The sequence below is a fragment of the Pelophylax lessonae genome, assembly GCF_965119305.1.
Source record: "Pelophylax lessonae genome assembly, chromosome: 11".
NCBI lineage: Eukaryota > Metazoa > Chordata > Amphibia > Anura > Ranidae > Pelophylax > Pelophylax lessonae.
In genome coordinates, this window is record NC_138778.1 from 96110068 (window position 1) to 96131965 (window position 21898).

The window sequence follows — 21898 nt, forward strand, 5'->3', positions numbered from 1 at the left end:
CAGTGTTGGGGCCCATCAGACCTTGATGTCCCGATGTGTTGAGCTAAAGCATGTGTTTTTTTTTTTTTTTTCTTTATGCGTTAACGTGCACTGGGTAAGTGAATGGCCTGACATTAAACTAAAATGTGAAAAAAACAAAATAATTTTTGGCAATGCAGTGCACACCACACAGTAGTACTTTATCATGTGTTGTGGTGCACTGCAGTACATGTGGGTTTCAGCTGTGTTGCCTTAGTACGTGGGGGTGCCATTCAGACTGAAGAGCACCACAATGCGTTAATGCATTTGCGTTAACAAGTATGTTAACAACATAATTCACCACACTGGAACGGTGTGAATGTGCACCCAGTAGGGTAGGTTGTGTAGTAGTATGATTAGGAAAATATTATACTGTCATCTGGAATAATCAACTGTAGGGGGTGATTTATATAACCGTATTGTAACTTTGATTATTGGACACATTAAACAACGTGATACAAAATCAGGGGCTGATATTTTTTTGCAGCTGGTTAGACAGATAGTCGTATATAGTCAAAGCGATCGAAGTTTCTGGCCTACTGTTTGCTCTTTCATCTACTTTATGAACATTCACTTACCTGTTCTTACTTTTTTTTAGGCCTAGAAACATGGAACCTCCAGTGAACCTGTGTGTGAGCTGCAAGGGAGAGACTCAGAGCTTCCTTGTGTCCGATTGTGAAAAGACAACTTGGGCTGACGTGGAGGCAATGGTGAGCTTTACTTGGCCCGCTTGCACTTATTTTCTGAAAATCTTTTATAGCTGTGAACACAGTGTCATACTTTTCTGAAGGTCATGACAAGTAACTAATATTATCCCAATGACTAACATTATTTAAATCTCTCCGCCTTCATACTGAAATGTGATTAGATTGTCAAGTATAGTGTCAAGGAATATACACTGATTAGCCATAACATTATGACAACTAACAGGGTAAGTGAATGACCTTGATTATCTCATTACATAGGCATCTGAAAGTGGGTGGGATATATTAGGCAGCAAGTAACGAGGTAGAAAGTTCTGATGTCAGTGTGTTGAAAGCCGGAGAAAATGGGCAAGTGTAAGGATTTGAGTGATATGGACAAGGAGCCAAATTGTAATGGTTAGACGACTGAGTCAGAGCATGTCCAAAACTGCTATTTTTTTGGGATGTTCATGGTCTGCAGTGGTAGGACCTACCAAAAGAGGTCCAAGGAAGGAAATCTGGGGACAGGGTCATGGGCACCCAAGGTTTATTGATGCACGTGGGGAGAGAAGGCTGGCCTCTGTAGTCTGATTCAATAAGCCGCGGCTGCATCTAGTGTGAACCTAGCCTTGCAGACCTTGTGAATTTGCCATCAGAGCAGTGATTCATTCCTTGAGAAATGGAATGGAACATTTAAAAAAATAGTTGCTAGCATTATAGATCGGGCTAAACCTGTTCTACAAAAATAAAACTTCTGGAACACCATCCACACGTATAAATACATTCCAAATAATAACCTAACTGTAACAAAGTCCTCTAGATAAACATTTGTCTTCCTGTCAAATTGGTATAAGGTGCAGGTCGTTTAAAAAGTAGAAAAAAGGTCCCTAAAGCGGAGTAACACCCCCCCCCCCCCCTCCAAAAGTTAAGTCAGCAGCTACACATACAGTAGCTGCTGACTTTGAATATTACGACACTTACCTGTCGGGTGCTGCCCCTGCCATTTCCGGTTGGAACTCTGCATTAAGGGCTCATGCACAATGCAGTTCAAAGGAGCTCAGTGAAGCAACTCCTACAGGCTTTTGAGCTCCTTATTTTTTCTGCCTAGAAACTCCCCTCCATGTTAGCCAATGTGTCCTTGCACACTAGGGCTTCTTCAGACATATACTCCTACAGGCAGATGATAACAAAGCATATTGATCTTGGTAAATACACTGCTCGAAAAAATTAAAGGAACACTTATTAATCGGAGTACAGCATCAAGTCAATCAAACTCCTGGGATATTGATCTGGTCAGTTAAGTAGCAGAGGGGGGTTGTTAATCAGTTTCGGCTGCTTTGGTGTTAATAAATTAACAGGTGTACTAGATGGGCAACAACAAGACAACCTACAAAACAGGAATGTTGTTTTTTTTTTTTTTCTACTCCTACTTTTTCTGACTGTTTTTCACTAGTTTGGCTTTTGGCTAGGGTCAGTGTCACTACTGGTAGCATGAGGCGATGCCTGGACCCTATAGAGATTGCACAGGCAGTCCAACTCCTCCAGAATGGCACATCAATACGTGCCATTTGCCAGAAGGTTTGCTGTGTCTCCCAGCCCAGTCTCAAGAGCATGGAGGAGATTCCAGAAGACAGGCAGTTACTCAAGGAGAGCTGGATGTGGTCGTAGAAGGTCCCTAACTCCTCAGCAGGCCTGGTATCTGTTCCTTTGTGCATGGAGGAACAGGATGAGCACTGCCAGAGCCCTACAATATTACCTCCAGCAGGCCACTGGTGTGAATGTCTCTGACCAAACAATCAGAAACAGACTTCATGTGGTTGCCTGGTCCTCTAGTGGGCCCTGTGCTCAATGCCCGGCACCATGGAGCTTGATTGGCATTTGCCATTGAACACCAGAATTGGCAGGTTGGCCACGGGCACCCTTTGCTTTTCACAGGTGAGAGCAGGTTTACCATGAGCACATGCGAAAGATGGGTCGGGAGAAGCCGTGGAGGAAGTTATGCTGCCTGTAACATCATTCAGCACGACCAGTTTGGTGGTGGGTCAGTGATGGCCTGGGGAGGCATTTCCATGGAGGGACGCACGGACCTCTACAGGCTGGACAATGGCACTCTGACTGCCATTAGGAATTTTGGATGAAATCCTTGGACCCATTGTCAAACCCTATTCTGTGGACCCATTGTCAAACCCTATGCTGGTGCAGTGGATCCTTGGTTCCTCCTGATGCACGACAATGCCCGGCCTTATGTGGCGAAAGTATGCAGCCAGTTCCTGGAGAATGAAGGAATTGATACCATTGAATGGCCCCACGCTTGGCTGACCTAAATGCAATAGATCATCTCTGGGACATTATGTTTCGAGCCATCCGACACCGCCAGGTTGCAATTTAGTCTGTTTAGGAGCTCAGAGGTGCCCTGGTCCAGATCTGGAAGGAAATGCCCAAAGACACCATCCGTCGTCTCCCACGCCCCCATGTGCTTATATGCATGCCCCAATGTTTGTAGGTAGTACAATTTAGAGTTGCTGCATTGAAATTTCAGCATAATGGACTAGCCTGCTGCATCATTTTTTCACATGTATTTTCGTGGTGTCTTCAGTCCTCTGTATGGTGATCATTTTAATTCCCATCAAACGATGTGGCATCCTTTTCGTTCCTAAGACATCACCCAGTCCATATCAGTATAAATTTCCAGCATGATATTTTTCCCCATTCAGATCTGATATATTTTCAAAGTGCTGCTTTCATTTTTTTGAGCAGTGTATATTAAAAGGTGCTACTGACATATTTTCACCATATGTTGGTAACAACCCATGCAATCTATACATGCAAAGAAAATAAAGTAAATAAATATGCTTACCTAGAAAAATAGTGACGTGTTCAATACTTTTTTTTTTTTTCTTCAAATTCTTTATTTGTGTAAGAAACATCATACAGATAACAAGGCAGCAGCCAACATTAGTAACACAGCGAGTAAATTTTGAAAAGCACGAGATAGAACCAGTCATGGTCTCGGAGATACATAATAAAGCACAATGAGTGGACATTAGCTGAAGTCTAAATTCAAATTTAAAGTCGATGAATCGGAGTCCAGAAGAAAGGAACGGGAGGCGGATCTATTATTCTCTAGGGGAATTAGGGGAAGGGAGGGGAAGTGTGAGTAGGGCTACATAGTGGGGGGACAGAGCAGAAAGGGGAGACTGAGCCATAGGGAGGGGGAGAGGAGGGGAAGGAAAAGAAGAAGGGGAAAAAAAAGGGGGGGAGGGAGGAGGATATGTGAGGGATGCACCCGGGTATGAGCTCGCCCTAGGATCGTTGCGGTCAATCACCTAGTAGGGCTTTGCCCTCATCTGAGTATATAAACCTATCCCAGAGCGCCCCAGGTTTTTGTGTATTGCTCCCATCTATTTTGGGAAGTTTGTACTAGGTCTTCGAGGGTATTAATTGATCTCACCTTCTTAAGCCACATGGCAACAGTGGGCTGGTTGGGGCTCTTCCAGCACAGGGAAATACATGACTTCGCCGAGTTCAGCAATTGACATAGGATCGATTTTTGTATTTCCTGAGAGACATTGGGGTACAGTGGAGCAAGAAGAAGGCAGGGTCCTCGGGTATAGGGAGATCAGTAAATCGTTGGGCAATGGCCCGGACTTCCGCCCAGTAATGTTTGTCTAGGGCAGCTCCAAAATATATGGAGCAGGGTTCCTGGTTCCCCTCGGCATCTCCAACACACATCGGATGTGTTCGGGAAGAACCGGCAGAGCGTGGATGGAGTTTAGTACCAGTGGGACAGGAGTTTGTAGTTAATTTCCTGTGTCCGTGTACAAATGGATGATTTCAGGGCAAGGTGGACGATATTTTGACGCTGGGCGAGCGAAAAGGACCTACCCAATGCACTCTCCCATTTCACCAAGCCCGGCAACTCAAATCCCTCTGGAGGAGACACAAGTATGGTAAATATCTTAGAGAAGGAGTGAGGCAAAGGGTCTTCTCCCGTACAGTAGGATTCAAACAGCGTAAGCTGGCAGCCTTAGGTCTCTTGGAGGTGAAGCGATCGAAGGAAGTGTGACAGTTGGAGGGCTTGCCAAAGTTTCAATTGGAAGCTCCCATCCAACCTGGTCAGACTCTCCATGGAGGGCCACGAGCCCCCTACCATAAAGTGCGTGGCCTAAGAGGAGCCCCCGGTTCAATACTTTTTTTTTTTTTTAACCTGCTATAGCGCTATATATACTGTATATCTCAAAGATCTAAGACTTTTTCTCTCAAATATATCGAAAACCAGTCAGTATCTGGTGTGACCACCATTTGCCTCATGCAATGCAACACAGCTCCTTCGTATTGAGTTGATCAGGTTCTTGATTGTGGCCTATGGAATGTTGGTCCACTCCTCTTCAATGGCTGTGCGAAGTTGCTTGATATTGACATGACCTGGAACACGCTGTCATATGTTGATCCAGAGCATTAGCCAAAATGTATTTTGATTTAGAGCAACCTTCCCCCATTCTCTGTAAAAATCACAAGTAAAAAAATGGATGGATCATATGCTGCCATGGATTGGCGTAAGGAAAGGAAAATTATGGTAAGTATTTGATACAATTTTCCATTTTCCTGACGCCAACATGGCAGCATACATATGATAAATAGCGAGCTCAACAGGGAGGACTAAAATGTATAATCAAACTTTATTACAATGGACATGGAATGGACATGAAAGCCTGGACCATCATTCTGTTGAAGTCCATTGATGTAAAAGCCCCTAGATCTTCCCTGTAGTGCCGTAGGCATGTGCACCATGCCAATCAGCCTGCTGCTTTGCAGATGTCTCCATAGGCAAATACCTGAATTTTTACTGATGTAAAAATAGACCTAGCTGAATAAGCCTGTATCACTTCTGAAGGCTCTTGCCTGGCCACACTTTTTTTTGGATGGCCTTGACTCTGTAGATTCCTCCTCCAAATTTTCCTAATGGAAACACAAACCGTCATTTTAGGCACTTCATCTAGTGTAGGTTAGGTACTGTCTCTGCCGAAAAGGATGGAACCGCCACTTTGTAGGATGAAAACAGGAGCCACCTTGGGAACAAGGGTGCTCGAGGGGCATAGGCCTCAACTTGTCCAGAAGGAATAAGATGTAGGACTCTGTATCTCTAATGCCCCATACACACGTGCAGATTATCTGCAGACTTTTGTCTGCAGACTTACCTTTTCTATGTAGTGCAAGGGCCTGCCGGATTGCATACAAATTGAAAGTGTTTAGGTTTGACCTCATATTATATGGTTTTGGTAAGTCTGCAGACAAAAGTCTGCAGATAATCTGCGTGTGTGTATGGGGCATAAGTGCTTGCAGAGCTGATACTCTGCCCCTTGAAGTTATCGAGGGACACTTCCTCTCCAGTGATGTCCCACTGAGGACTGCTTTCTGATCATATAAACAGAGTCCTGGCAAGGAAATCCAGGACCAGAATTAAAACCTACTGGGGAAAGTTTTTCTTCCTCAGGGTAAAAGTTTTAGGACCGACCTCATGAAGCATTCCCCTGGCAGCTCACACACCCATTTTCCCTGGTAAAAGCTGAAATGGCTGAAATGTTGAGCCCTTTCCGAACTAGGCTGAGAAACAAATCCAGATCCATGTGAGAAAATTTATAGCAACTTGGCAACCTCTGGTTTGCGAGGATAAAAATTCTGCTCAGGCAGTGAACCTGTTCTAGTCTCCAACTTTCCATTCATTGGGGAAAATGGAAGGCTGTGTCTTGAAAATGTGAAGTATGTTCTGACTTCGAAGGCAGTCATCTGGGTCAGTAAAATCAAGTATTTTATTTTAAGGCGCTGACTTCACTTTTATGTTATGTTTTATGTTAAGTCATCTGGGTCATCCCATTCCATGCCTGTTTAACCGCCCTAATGAATGACTGGACCCAAGAGACACTCAAAACCTGCTTAGCCCCTTCAAGGAGGACAAGTGACCTGCTTCTACCTCTGGTGAAGCCAGGTGTAAGGCAGGGGTGAATGGCTTTGATAAAAGTGCCCTCCAGAGCCTGGAACAAAGTTGACTGTAATGAGCTCGTGGCCTCCATGGTTAGAAGGGCTAATTGTGATGCTCTGAACTCATCTGCAGGACTGTGTCCTTGACATTGGGTTGGAAGTTTGCTGGCAAAATGGCTGGAAAACTCAGACTCACTAACTACTTGTTCATGAACAGCCATGACTTGCTGGCTGACCGTATCCATTGTCTTTTTTAGAGAGCACTCAGCAGCAATATCCACAGACATGTTAGCCTGGTAATAGGTCCGTGCTGCAGGCCCAGCACTTCCTACACTTTTGTTACTATTAGCAATCAGGAGAGGAGGAATGCTGGCACTCGCTGGTAACTTTCTGCGCCTCCTGGGCGAGACCTGCGGAGATAGATGAGCCACTGTCGACACTGGACTTCTCATGACATGGCATTACTCTTTTAGCTTGACTTAAAGCAAGAGCGAGAGCGTGCTAAGTTGCTTCAGGAGATGAAGGCCACGTTCATGGAAAAGCTTGGAAAGAAGAAGCCCCCCCCCCCCCCCCAAATACTAATACCAGTACACCAGACCATTGTGAAATGATCCTGTGAAAATTGTACAGTGTGTGGTGTGTTCTTTTCAATCAGATGTGAGAGGAAATTCTTACCCCATCTAATGGAATATGTGCAATATGCGATGAGAATTGTGAACTCGTGTCTTTGTTTTATGATCAAAAAACACATTTCACCAATAATAGTGCATGGGATCATGGGTTGAATTCAAGTGGCAAACTGACAAGGACAGAACTAATCTTGTGGTGTGTATGCAGCACAAAACAACAAGTGGAGGGAGATCTGCAATCAGATTTTTAACCTAACGAAGTTCGAGGCAAGGGAGGAAAACAAAAAAGGATAACCCTTACCTGTAGGAGAAAAGAAAATGCAGCAATGACACTGGCACCAGGATTCAGCGCAGGTGTGCAGAGAAACGCTTGCATCACAGACTCAAGCACCCAAATACCAGTTCAGGTGTGCAGGGGGACACATGCATCATGGACTCCAAATACCAGTTCAGGTGTGCAGGGGGACACTTGCATCATGGACTCCAGCATCCAAATACCAGCTCAGGTGTGCAGGGGGACACTTGCATCATGGACTCCAAGCACCCAAATACCAGTTCAGGTGTGCAGGGGGACACATGCATCATGGACTCCAGCATCCAAATACCAGCTCAGGTGCAACACACGAGGTTCTGACGTCTCTAGTTGGAGAACTCCTCAGCCTCAAAAGACCACCAGGAGGGGCTCCCCACCTTGTTGGTACATTTAACAACGTGAGATGTGGGACTGTCTGGGAGAGGCTGAACTCAGACGGACTCCGACACAGTCAGCAGGTAGGGACTTGTCACAACATCACGGCCTTGTGGAGGTGTATCTTGAGGACAAAAAGAGGAGGATGGGGGAGGTTGCTCTCAATCAGACTTTTATAGATTTGGACAGGTCCTGTGGGTGGATATAGGTATGCTGCCATGTTGGCATCAGGAAAGTCATTTAACCTATGTGTATGTTTTTGGATTTTGTAAACAAGAGCATCCAGAGGCATGGGGGGAAAACATCCAGATTGTGTCTGTACAAGCAGCAGTATAATGGTGGTGTAATGAAATCTCAAAGCCCGAGGCAATCTTTGTACAACTCACTTTGCCACGTTGTTTGTTATCTGATAAGAGCATATATTAGTGTTCTTGGTCTGACATAGCCTGACTTTGCTGATAATTGGCACATGTATGGTCACTTTGAACAAAAAAGCCAAAAAAATTACTATTTCTTGCAATGTTAGATTACACATCCTATTAACCACCTCATTACTGCGCTATAGCCAAAAGACGGCTACAGTGCAGCTCTCTAGTTCTGGGAGGGCATCAATGAACATTGGGTGCGCTCTATGACTGTCCTTTAACCACTTGCCGACTGCCGTCAGTAGATTTACTGTGGCAGTCAGCCCCTCACAGGCAAAGTGAGGTATATTTACGTCACTAGCCTGTGAGGCTCTGGGGAGCGAGCGCGCGCCGCCGGTCACGGACCCCCCCCCCCGCGCGTGTGACCGGCGGACCCGATGTCCGCCGCTCACTCTGCGATCGTGTCGGGGGAGAGGGAGAAAGGCAGGCAGCTTGTGTAAACAAGCTGCCTGTCATTCTCCCCTGTGTAGAAACCCTGATCATACGGTTCTACTATGTAGGACCGTTGATCAGTGTAACTACACCTCAAGCCACAGCCAATCACAGTTAGAATCACGCCCCTAGGGACACACACAGCCCCTCCCTCTCAAATAAAGTTAACCCCTTCACTGCCAGTGTATTTTTACAGTAACAGTGCATATATATATATATATAGCACTGATTACTGTAGAAATGTCACTGGTAACCCCAAAAGTGTCAAAAATGTCAGTCAAGGGTCCGATCTGTCTGCCCCAATGTCGCAGTGCCGCAAAAAAAAATCGCAGATCGCCGCCATTACGCATTAAAAAAAAACAACAAAAATGACAAAAAACTTTTTTTTTTTTTACCAAACATGTAGCATAAAACAAATTGGCCGAAAATGTTAAAAAATTTTGATTTTTACTTTTTTTTTTTTTTGGGGAATTTCATATAAAAAAAAATGTGAAAAATATTGTTATTTTTGCAAAATTGACGCTCTTTTTTTGTTTATAACGCGTGATCAAAAAACCACACAGGTGATCAAATACCACCAAAAGAAAGCTCTGTTTGTGGGAAAAAAAGGACGTCAAATTTGTTTAGGTACAGCGTCGCACAACCGCGCAGTTTTCCGTTAAAGTCACGCAGTGCCGAAACGCAAAATACCCCCTGGTCTTTTAGCAGCCAAATCAAACTGTGTATATAGAAGTTTTCTATTTATTTTTTTTTTTCTATTGGTTGAGCAAGATGGATGTGTCCTCTTCCTTCCTTCCTTCCTTCCTTCCTTCCTTCCTTCCTTCCTTCCTTCTTATTTTTATTTATTTATTTTTTCTCAACCCGACTGTGTTGCTGTAAGATCCGTTTACACCATTATTTTTACATGAAATTAAATTCATTACTGTACAATACATACCGCAAGATAATGAATAAACATTATCAATAGTTGCAAATAAAAGAACCTTGGGCTAGAACTTATCAGACATGGTTTTAATGTTGTGATTTTTTTTTTTATTCAGTTCACACAGTCCAACTAACATTGTTTTGGGTGCATCTGTTATACATGTAGGGCTGGTTTGTGCTGCAGGGCTGACTTTGCCTTGTGACTTTATTCTTCTGTAATTGCAAAGCAAACTTATCCATGTCTTGGCAACAAGAACTATTGAGTCACACCAGGTTTGTTGTTGTAATGCAGTTTCATAACAGCCAGGTACAAGGTACAGCATGACAATGCTATGAACAGAGAAATCATATGACGACTTGTAATTTCGTTCACGGGTGGATCATTTACCTTGAAATCTCCCCTCAATATGGATTGCCTTTACTCTTTCCTTTGTGACTGTGTCCTTTAACACAAGGTCCTATTGCCTAAAATATTTTACAAATGTTTCTAAGTTTAAGCAAAATAGCAGTTGCTGTTTGCTTCTTAAATAATTACATAGTTTCATAGTTAGTCAGGTAGAAAAAAGACACAAGTCCATCTGGCTCAACCAATAAACAAAAAACAGTAAAGAAAACCCAACCATACAATCCCATATACACAATCCTATACCCGCAGCTGATCCAGAGGAAGGTGAAAAAAACCCCCAGCAAAGCATGATTCAATTTGCTAGAGCAGGGGAAAAAATTCCTTCCTGATCCCCGAGAGGCAATCGAACATTCCCTGGAACCGCTTTACCTATAAATATTAGTCAGAACCACCTCTGGAGGGAGTCTATTCCACATTTTCACAGCTCTTACAGTAAAGAAACCTTTCCGTATTTGGAGACAAAATCTGTTTTCCTCTAGATGTAAAGAGTGCCCCCTTGTTTTCCTGTGTTAACCTATAACCTTTGAATTAATTAACTCAACACCAAGTTCACTATATGTACCCCTTATGTATTTATACATGTTGTTCATATCCCCCTTAATCTCCTCTTCGCAAGAGAGAATAAATTCAGTTCCTCCCATGCCTCCCATTGCCCTTCTTTTTAAGAACTGGTGCCCAAAACTGAACTTCATATTCCAGATAAGGTCTTGCTAATGATTTGTACTGGGGCAAATTCTCTCTATCTCTCGTTCTCTCTCTCTCTCTCTCTCTCTCGTTCTCTCTCTCTCTCTCTCTCTCTCGTTCTCTCTCTCTCTCTCTCGTTCTCTCTCTCTCTCTCTCGTTCTCTCTCTCGTTCTCTCTCTCTCTCGTTCTCTCTCTCTCTCTCTCTCTCGTTCTCTCTCTCTCGTTCTCTCGTTCTCTCGTTCTCTCTCTCTCGTTCTCTCTCTCTCTCGTTCTCTCTCTCTCTCGTTCTCTCTCTCTCTCGTTCTCTCTCTCTCTCGTGTTCTCTCTCTCTCGTTCTCTCTCTCTCGTTCTCTCTCTCTCTCTCTCGTTCTCTCTCTCTCTCTCTCTCGTTCTCTCTCTCTCTCTCTCGTTCTCTCTCTCTCTCTCTCTCGTTCTCTCTCTCTCTCTCTCTCTCTCGTTCTCTCTCTCTCTCTCTCTCGTTCTCTCTCGTTCTCTCTCTCGTTCTCTCGTTCTCTCTCTCTCTCTCTCGTTCTCTCTCTCTCTCTCTCGTTCTCTCTCTCTCTCTCTCTCTCTCGTTCTCTCTCTCTCTCGTTCTCTCTCTCTCTCTCTCGTTCTCTCTCTCTCTCTCTCGTTCTCTCTCTCTCTCGTTCTCTCTCTCTCTCGCTCTCTCTCTCTCTCTCTCCCCTTTGCTTGCTTTGGAAACCACAGCTTGGCATTCCATGCTATTATTAAGCTTAGGATCTACCGGAACACCCAGATCCCTCTCTGCTATGGATTGCCCCAGTTCTACCCCCCTTCCCCCCCTACTATGTATGATGCATGCATATTCTTAGCCTCCAAGTTTATAACTTTACATTTATCAAGAATAAACCTCATTTGCCACATAGTTACCCAATGGTACAGTGCATTGAGGTCAGCTTGTAAGTTGGAGACATCCTGTAAGGAAGTTATTCCACCGCAAAGCTTGGTGTCATGCAAAGACTGAAATGGTGCCTTTAATCCCAGACCCTATATCAATTATAAAGATATTTAAAAAGTAAGGGTCCCAACACTGAACCTTGGGGTACACCACTGATAACCTTAGACCATTCAGAGTAAGAATCATTAACCACTGCTCTAAATTCTATCTTTTAGCCAATTTTCTATACATTTACAAACTGATCTTTCCAAGCCTGTAGACTTTACCTTACACATTAGCTGTGTGTGGGGAACTGTGTCAAACGCTTTTGCAAAATCCAAGTATACTACGTCCACAGCCACCCCTCTGTCCAAGGTTTTACTTACCTCCTCATAAAAAGAAATCAGGTTTCTTTGACAATTTCTGTCTTTCACGAACCCATGCTGTCTGTTGCTTAAAATATTTTTTTCCAGCAAGAATTCATCTATGTGGTCTTTTATTAAACTCTCCAGTATCTTCCCGACTATAGAGGTTAAACTAACAGGTCTATAGTTACTTGGCAAAAACTTTGATCCCTTTTTAAATATAGGCACCACATTGGCCCTAAGCCAATCTGGCGGTACTGTTCCAGTCCTTAATGAGTCCCTAAAAATTAGAAACAAAGGCTTTGAAATTGCAGCGCTCAATTCTTTTAGGATGCGTAGGTGGATGCAATCTGGTCCAGGCGCTTTATCCACCCTTATTCTGTCTAAATATTTCTGGACCATATCACTTTTGAGCCATTGTGGATCATTTGGGGCTGTGTCAATACCGTCCTCATTATGGTCATGAGCTCCCCAATGCTCCTTTTGTATACACAGAGCTGAAGAAAGTATTTAATAAATTTGCCTTCTCTTTGTCCTTAGTCACCCGCTCCTGATTATTTTGTAAAGGGCCTACATGCTCAGACTTAACCTTTTCACTATTAATATATTTGAACAATTTTTTGGGGTTTGTCCTATGTTTTGCAATCTGTCCATTTTTGCGTCCTTGAATTTGTGAAGGAGATACTAAATATATATCTATCCATAACTAATGCTAGAGCTTTGAGCGGTTGAGCTGTGTTTTTGCCACCTGCCAATCGCCTCCCTTTAAGCTGCAATTGGCAGCAGATGGTGATGTTTACATGCCGCTGCCACAATACTTCACTTTGCACTTGTGACAAAGTAGACCCAACGTGTACTGATTCAACACTACATGTTCAAGTAAATAGGGAAGCAATTAACACAATTTTGACACATTTGTCGGCAAAGGAAAGGGTTAAAACAGGTAGGGAGTAGGCATCGCATCACTTCCTCACCGCCTGTCATTAGCCTCTGGAGCTTGATCCGAACACGGATTCTGCCTTAGTGGCAAGGGAGGAAATTTACCCACATGTCTAAATCTACCCTTACAGTGAGACTAAATGGAACTCTGGTAGGTAGCGTTTCATTTAGGTGCTGCTGGTGCTTTTGATGTGACACATTTAAAAGAGAGGTATGGGGTTTCCTTTTTTTTTTTTTTCCCCCCATTTATACTTACCTAGGTGGATTAAGTATCAGTCCGATGCTGCACCTTTCCCCTGGCTCTTCTACACTGAGAACCGAACAATCGAACACCACAAGTTGCTCGGTTTTGACAGCTCTCCGAACAGAGAGCTGCTGTCTGTTAGCAGTTCTCTGCTCTGCCCTCTCCTCGCTCATTGGAGTGCTGAACTGTGGAGTGGTGTGGAGCGGCTGGCTCGGGCTCTCAGCGGCTTGCTAAGAGGCTAAGCCGCGTGTCAGTTCAGGCACCTGGCGGACCCTGACTCCGTGGTCATGACGACGCGGTGGCTGGACCAACTTGTCAGCAGGGAGCGGACTTCAGCCCGCTCTCTGCTGAAAATGGGTCACAGGAGTGCAGAACCATCTGCATTTCTGTGATCCATAGGAGATGTACAGCCAAATGAGTTTTGGCTGTACATCTCCTTTTAATCAGTCTTCACTCACACTATTTACAGGGTTCGTACGGTCATGAAAATCCTGGAAAAGTCATGGGATTTTGACATGACACTTTCCAGGCCTGGAAAAGTCCTGGAAAATGAGTAAACCCACTAAGTTTTGGAAAAGTAATGGAATTGTTTTGTGCAACTATTTAATTTTGTCTCCGGGCCCCCTGTATTCTGTGGGAGCGGGGGACAGTAAGTGGACTATTTTCTCTGTTTTGGGTTTAGGCGGATTAATCTGCCGCAGCGCACTGCACAGCTGAAGCCTGGTCACTGGCCTCTTCAATATGAATAGACTGTGACAGGCTGGGAACTTTGCGGCGGATTAATCCACTGAAACCTGAAACTGAGAAATAGTGCACTTACTGTCCCGCTCTCAGGGGCGTACCAGCGCGGGGGGCAGCGTGTGCACTGGGGGGTGTCAGGCCGGTGTCCGCCGGGCCGCCCGCATCTCCGTATGAAGAAGGCAGCTGCAGCGGCAGGAAGAAGGTCAGTGAGAGTGCCTGAGGAGTCTCGTGTGCTGGATAGGAGGGGGATGGGATGGGACAGCTGCATAGAGAGGAATTGAACTTTCCATATTCCTCATGTCGCTGAATGCTTGTTACTACTCTCTCAGAAGCTGCACTAGGAATATGGAAAGTTCAATTCATCTATATGCAGCTGCCCCATCCCCCTCCTATACAACTTCCTTTGCTGGCCCCCCTCAGTGCTATTAACCCCACCCCCTCAGTGCTATTAACCCCACCCCCTCAGTGCTATTAACCCCACCCCCTCAGTGCTATTAACCCCACCCCCTCAGTGCTATTAACCCCACCCCCTCAGTGCTATTAACCCCACCCCCTCAGTGCTCTTTACCTCCCCCCCTGCTCTTAGCCCCCTCCATGCTCTTTACCTCCCCCCTGCTCTTAGCCCCCTTCGTGCTCTTAGTCTGGCTCCCCCAGTGCTCTCCACCCCCCTTGTGCTCCCTGGCTCCCCTCTCAGTGATTTCCTGTCCCCCCCCCCAGACAGTGCTCTCCAGTTCCCCCCTCCCCCTGTGCTCTCCATCCCCCTGGTTTTCCCTGCCTGCCCCCCCCCAGTGCTCTCCACCCCCCTGCGCCTTCCAACCCCCCCCTTAATTCTCTCTATCCCCCCCCCCCCATGCCCTTCAGCTCCTCCAGTGCTCTTTGCTTCCCCTGTGCTCTCCGGCCCCCCCTAGTGCTCTTCTATCATGTCCGCACTCTCTGACCTTCTCTTGTATCATGTCCGCAGTCTCTGACCATCTCTTGTATCATGTCCGCAGTCTCTGACCATCTCTTGTATCATGTCCGCAGTCTCTGACCATCTCTTGTATCATGTCCGCAGTCTCTGACCATCTCTTGTATCATGTCCGCAGTCTCTGACCATCTCTTCCACCATGTCCGCAGTCTCTGACCATCTCTTCTACCATGTCTTCAGTCTCTGACCATCTCTTCTACCATGTCCGCAGTCTCTGACCATCTCTTCTACCATGTCTGCAGTCTCTGACCATCTCTTCTACCATGTCCGCAGTCTCTGACCATCTCTTCTACCATGTCTGCAGCCTTTGACCATCTCCTGTACCATGTCTGCAGCCTTTGACCACCTCCTGTACCATGTCCCCAGCCTTTGAAAATCTCCTGTACCATGTCCGCAGCCTCTAACCACCTCCTGTACCATGTCCACAGCCTTTGAAAATCTCCTGTACCATGTACACAGCCTCTGACCACCTCCTGTTCCATGTCCACAGCCTCTAACCATCTCTTCTATCATGTCCGTAATCTCTGACCATCTCTTGTCTTTTATCATGTCTGCAGTCTCTGAGGGGGTCTGGAGAGGAGTCAAAAGTGGGAGTGCTGTCGGGATGGGGATCACAGGAGAAGTCAGACATGTGTGGACTGGGGAGAGGAGACTACAGGATAAAACCAGAGCATGGTGCATCTAAGAGGAGGTCAGTGACAGTGCTGCCCGGCCAGTCTGAGAGGGGGGGGGGGTCACTGATGTAAGGGGAAACTGTTATAAAGGTTCCTCCTTATATCAGGACCCCCCCCCTCCCTTCCTTAGTGCATTCACTCTGTGGAAAGTGGTCTCTGGTCACCAGAGTCCCCCCTACATCAGAGTTCTCAGCTTTTTCACCCGTGCGCCTGAAGTGACACCCGCTCCCAGCTGCTGCAGTGGTGCTTCCATCTCATCCACTGTAAAACAAGGGACCATTTTGATTCGCGCTGTATCCAGAAACGAAACCCTAACTGCAGAGGTACTGTACACTACAAAGATTTTCATTTATTTTAGTAAAAACATGCTGGGTGTGACATGGATTTTCTTCTTATTTAATATGTATACATAGACATTTCATGAAACTTTAGGTCCTGAATATTTACGTGAAGTCATGGAAAAGTCATGGAATTTTATTGGTAAAAATGTGTATGAACCCTGTATTTATAAGATAGAGGTGGGAAGGTATGTCAGTTTATTTTCTGTATCCCATTGGGGAGATTTCACTTCCTGTCCTGAAGATGCAACAGGAAGTCAAAGGAAACCTCTGCAAAGTAAGAAGAATTTCCCTCATACACCATTGTTACTGGAACCGGTCTCCTAATGTGAAGATTACCCTCGTCTCTTGTTCTAGTGATAACTGTAAAACTGGAATTCTCTGCACTTTGTCTTATGATAATGGCTACCAGGACAAATTTAGAAAGGGAATCTCCCTAGAGGGGACCCAGCAATAAACCATGACTGGGGTTTAAATCTTTTTCTCATTCTCTACAAACCAAAAAGGTTTTTTTGCTTTAGTTACACTTTAAAAGGAATGTATACCGGTTATTGTGAGCCTGGCGGGTGGTTGGCTCTCTTGCTTCTACAGCCCTAATGAGTCTGATAATGGTGACAGGTAACACTGACACAGGGTTAATTGGGGGCCACAAGTGCTGGCAGCTGTAGTAAAGTCTAAACTGCAGGGTTGATGCAGACATGGAGAATTTTTTATCTAGGCAAGCAGACCTCAGCAGGAGGTCACTGGTGGGCGCACAGGAACACTAACCAACAGAAAGGTGTGATATCAAGGGACAAGCCAGAATTTTACAGGGTCTAGTTCATGCGTGAATAACCTGTGGCCCTCCAGCTGTTGCAGAAATAAAAGTCCCATCATGCCTCTGGGAGTCATGCTTGTAACTGTCAGCCTTGCAATTCCTTATGGGACTTGTAGTTCTGCAACAGCTGGAGGGACACAGGTTGAGCACCCATAGTCTAGATCAGTATTTCTCAACCCTTTTCACCCTTTAAAATTATAGACAATCCTAAGGCATCCTCTAAAATTATGGCCAGTCTCGAGGCACCCCATTACAAAATGTAAAAAACTATTCCAATAGTTTTACACAATGCAGCAACATTCACATAGTTACATAGTTAGTGAGGTTGAAAAAAGACAGTCCATCCAGTTCAACCTATGATGTGTGTGTGTGTGTGTGTGTGTGTGTGTGTGTGTGTGTGTGTGTGTTTGCTGTTAACCGTACATTGTATACCCCTGTATGTGGTGGTCTTTAAGGTGTCCATCTAATAGTTTTTTGAAACGATTGTTGCTCCCTGCTGATACGACTGCTTGTGGAAGAGAATTCCACATCTTTACTGCTTGGACAGCGAAGAACCCCTTACGTATTTTAAGGTTAAACCGATTTTCCTCAAGTTTTAGTGAGTGACCATGTTTCTTATTGTATTCCCTTTTCTCTGAATAGTTTGTTCCTTATGCTAGGGTCGCCAGTACAGTATTTGTACATTGATATCATATCCCCCCCTCAATCGTCTCTTCTCCAGAGAGAATAGGTTCAGTGCTTGTAGTCTTTCCTCATAGCAGATGCCCTCCATTCCCCTAATTATTTTAGTTGCCCTTTTCTGGACTCTCTCCAGTTCCAGCATATCCTTCCTGAGGACCGGTGCCCAGAACTGGACAGCATACTCCAGATGTGGCCGGACCAGAGTCTTGTAGAGTGGGAGAATAATCTCTTTATTTCTGGGGTGAATCCCCTTTTTTATAAATGCCAGTATTCTGTTGGCTTTGCTTGCAGCAGCTTGGCATTGCAAGCATAGAGGACACTGAACGTTCGAGGTGATTTTTTTTTTTTTTTTGTTTCTTCCAAAGCAAATACACTTTTTCACACTGGTACTGTCTAGTATTCCATTGTTTCTCTTGTCCCTCAATCTCTCTCCGATAGTTAGCTAATGTCACCCCAGTGCTGAAGGAGAGAGGCAGAGGAGGGTCAAGGATGCTGTGGAGGCGACAGACATCCTCCTTATCAACTGATGACACCACTAGTTGTTAGCATGCCAGTGTCTAGAAAGTCATAATGGTGCACAATGAAAACCTGTGGCTTTGTGTAACTAAAAGGCAGGCTTCATCCAACTGCTGGCCTGTGTACAATATTTGATCAAGTGTAGGCATTTTGCCAAGGCACCCCTGAAGACCCCTGGCTAAGGTCAGTAACAGGAGGTTCAGGCGATTAATCAGGGGGGAAATCCAAAAGTGGGACATGAATGTAAGCTGAATCAACACAATGCTTCACCATGTCAAGTCAGGCAAAGGAAGAGCTGAAGACCACTCGGCAAAGTAGCTGCGGAGATCTGGGCCCTAAAACTTACCGTCAGCCTCTTATTTAACTTGCCATAATTTTCCTCCTCACCCTGTTACCTAGTTGGATATTTAAAATATTAAAAGGGATTTGGTGTTTCTGCTGGACCAGGATGTACACTTCCTATCCCATCTAGGAGAAAATTACACCCCCCCCCCACTTCCACTTATACACTTATAGCCTTCTGGGATAACAATATGACAGATCCAACGAAGATTTACACCAGATAATGCTGGATTTGTGGGCGGGTGAGGTTTGCTGTATGGGGGTTTTCTTTTTGACAAACCAGGGGACAAGTTATTAAAGTGGGGAGTGAAGTACCTCCTTAAATAGCCTGCTTGGCACCACAGTGAAGATGAAAAAAATGGTGTACTCAATGTGCAGCAAATCCTTACACAGAGATATATGTCCTGCCATGTCTCTAGATGGTGAGTTGTAGTATATACTCATGCAGGATCCCAGGTGGCTATTAAGTGCAGCTCCACACCTTTCCAGTCTGTGTTCAGCTGCCTTTTTTTCCTTCTGATTACATATAGAGCATATACCTGGCGATAAATGTGCCTGTGTCTGCTGTCAACTGAACTTTGCGCTCTTAAGGAACGGCCGATCGTGCCGTTCCTTCAGAGCCCCGTGCCGTGACTGTCGGCTCTAGCGCGCGTGCGCGGGAGCGACGTCACCGCGGCTCCGGCCAATCAGATGGCCGGATGCCGCGATCCCGGAAGACGGGCGACTAGACATGTCGCCCGTCATAGAGGTGAGTGAGCGGCACGGCGGGGGCTCGTTCTGAGGTAAGTATTGCATAATGAGCTAATATGCGATGCATACTAGCTCATTATGTCTTTCTTTTGCAGGGTGTAAAAAAAAAAAAACTCAAACGAGTTTACAACCTCTTTAAGAGGGGTTATCCCCTCGCTTTGTAGATATCTCGTTTTGCTTCCTGCTTTTGGAAAGTAAATGAAGAGAACCCCCAGATGGAAGACAGCCATAAATAATTGACAGGTTGGATTAATATTGACTTCAACAGAATGCTGAGGCTCTGTGTAGAATATAGCACTTGTGTTTAAAGTAGTAGAAAATTACACATCACCAGTTTAGAAGTGCTAAATGCAATCAATCAGGGACTCTATTGTTAAACATGTTTGTGCAAACCATTTTAGAGGCTATTTTGGCATCCAGTTTCCATTTCTCTTTAAGTATCCCTTGGCAGGGGTGTTTATTGTTCCTGTAGGATATGCCAACAGTCTCATGTAGCACCTGGGTCTAGGATTCCACAGGGATATGTCTGGAGACTAAATCAGGTGCTTGCAGACATCACAACATTCCTGCCCTGCCTTCAGACCTTAGAAATATAGTTATGGCAGGTCCGATTCAATTTACAGTTACCCTTTTCAAAAGAACTCGCTGCTCCAGGTGAAATAGGAAGCCTAGTGATGTCACGGGTGCCTGCCTCGGCTCGCCTCCGCATACGATCAACACTAAAGAAATGGCTGCACTCCAAGATCCATCAAAATTCTTGTTTAATAAACGAACATCCCGAGTGTTACAAGCAGTACAAATGGTAGACGCGTTTCACACATTACAGGTGCGCTTATTCATTACTATTAATGAATAAGCGCACCTGTGAGTGTGTGAAACGCGTCTACCATTTGTACTGCTTGTAACACTCAGGATGTTCGTTTATTAAACAAGAATTTTGATGGATCTTGGAGTGCGGCCATTTCTTTAGTGTTTACAGTTACTGTTAGGGCTACAAGATTGTGGAATTCTCTACCACAAGAGGTGTTTTCTGCGGGAAGTATGGTGGCTTTCAAAAGACTCTTTCAAAGACCCTTTTAGTGACCTTCTTATGAAAATGCCTGTCCCCTGGCTGATCTGACCCTCCGGCATCAATATTCTTTTCGTCACTGTCTGAATAATTTGCATTCTTGTTTCAGATCAGTGATTCAGAAGTGTCAGAACAACAACCTGGGGGCTAGTATTTTCAGAAAGAGCAGTGGCAATCTGCATGTCTCTTGTGACAAGTTTCCTTTAAACCTTTTCAATTTCCTTCATTAATAGGCTCTCTGTTACTGGTGGTTCTCCCAGCCAACATGTTCTCCTGATGACTATTGGTGGTGTTGGGTTTTAAAGAGGCTGTACTAACCCTACCTAGAAAATGGGAAACTGTGTGACTAGGCCTTATGTGTACATTTACTTAAGTTTGTTATAGTTGTCCTTAATATTGAACTAATATGTTTCGAAGTACATGATTAAGATTTAAATATTGCCTCCTTCCTGCTCATATACACACTGCATACAGTTTGTAAGAAATCAGAGTCAATTCCTTTTTTTTTGTGTTCTTCAGAGCAGTCATGTGATCGCACAGCTCCTGATCCTGTCAGTGCATGCCTTGACAGTGGGACTGAATTGCCCAGGGCCGTGGCATCACCCACCAGCTTTCACTGTCCCCCTGTTGTCGTTGGGGCGAGAGTACCATTCCGTCTCCCAGCAGTCGCTCATAGAAACGGAGAAGTTGGAGCTTTGCAATTACGTGACCGGTCCAAAGAAGATCTGCAGCCCATTCAAACTGGCGCGATCCGACTTCGAGGGGCGACCTGTGAAGTCGCGGTGCAGCTGTGGGACTTCACATAATGGAAGTCTATGCAAGTCGCTCCCAGGTCGCCCCAAAGTAGTACAGGACCCTTTTTCTAAGTCTGAGCGACTTGTGCCGCTCCTATTAGAACGGGTCCTGTGCTAATCAATGGCGAGCGACCGAGCGCGACTTGTCAGGCTAACAAGTCACCTGACAAGTCGCGCTAGTCTGAATGGGGTCTTAAGGAAAAAAGGTGTATACACATAAGATTGTTTACAAATGGTATACATCATATACAGGTGCATCTCAAAAAAATTAGAATATCATCAGAAAGTTAATTTGTTTCAGTAATTCAATTCAGAAAGTGAAACTGGTATATTTTATAGATTCAATAGACACAGCGTGATATGTTTCAAACAATTCTTTAAATTTTGATGATTATGGCTTATAGCTTGTGAAAACCCTAAATTTGGTATCTAAGAAAATTTGAATATTACATAGGACCACAAAAAAAAATGAAAAGAAATGTTGGCTTACTGAAAAGTATGTCCATGTACAGTATAGTATGCACTCAATACCTGGTCAGGGCTCCTTTTGCATGAATTACTGCATCAATTAGGTGTGTCATAGGGTGGGGATCAGCTTATGGCACTGCAGAGGTATTATGGAAGCCCAGGTTGCTTTGATAGCAGCCTTCAGCTCGTCTGCATTGTTGTTGGTTCTGGTGTCTTTCAACTTCCTCTTGACAGTACCCTACAGATTCTCTATGGGGTTTAGGTCAGGCAAGTTTGCTGGCCAATAATGCACAGTGATACTGTGATCATTTAAACCAGGTATTGGTACTTTTTTGTCAGAGTGGGCAGGTACCAAGACCTGCTGGAAAAAGAAATCAGCATTTCTATAAAGCTGGTCAGCAGAGGGAATCATGAAGTGCTTTAGAAT

The 21898-nt window shown here is 44.8% G+C and overlaps 1 protein-coding gene across 1 annotated transcript in view; it reads left to right on the forward strand.

Annotated features, from left to right (window-relative positions):
- NBR1 (NBR1 autophagy cargo receptor) overlaps window positions 1–21898 on the forward strand; it is a 156063-nt gene that overhangs the window by 14536 nt on the left and 119629 nt on the right. The window contains exon 2 of the mRNA XM_082271980.1: window positions 617–728. Coding sequence (XP_082128106.1) covers window positions 617–728 — 112 coding nt within the window. The remainder of the gene's footprint in view (window positions 1–616; window positions 729–21898) is intronic.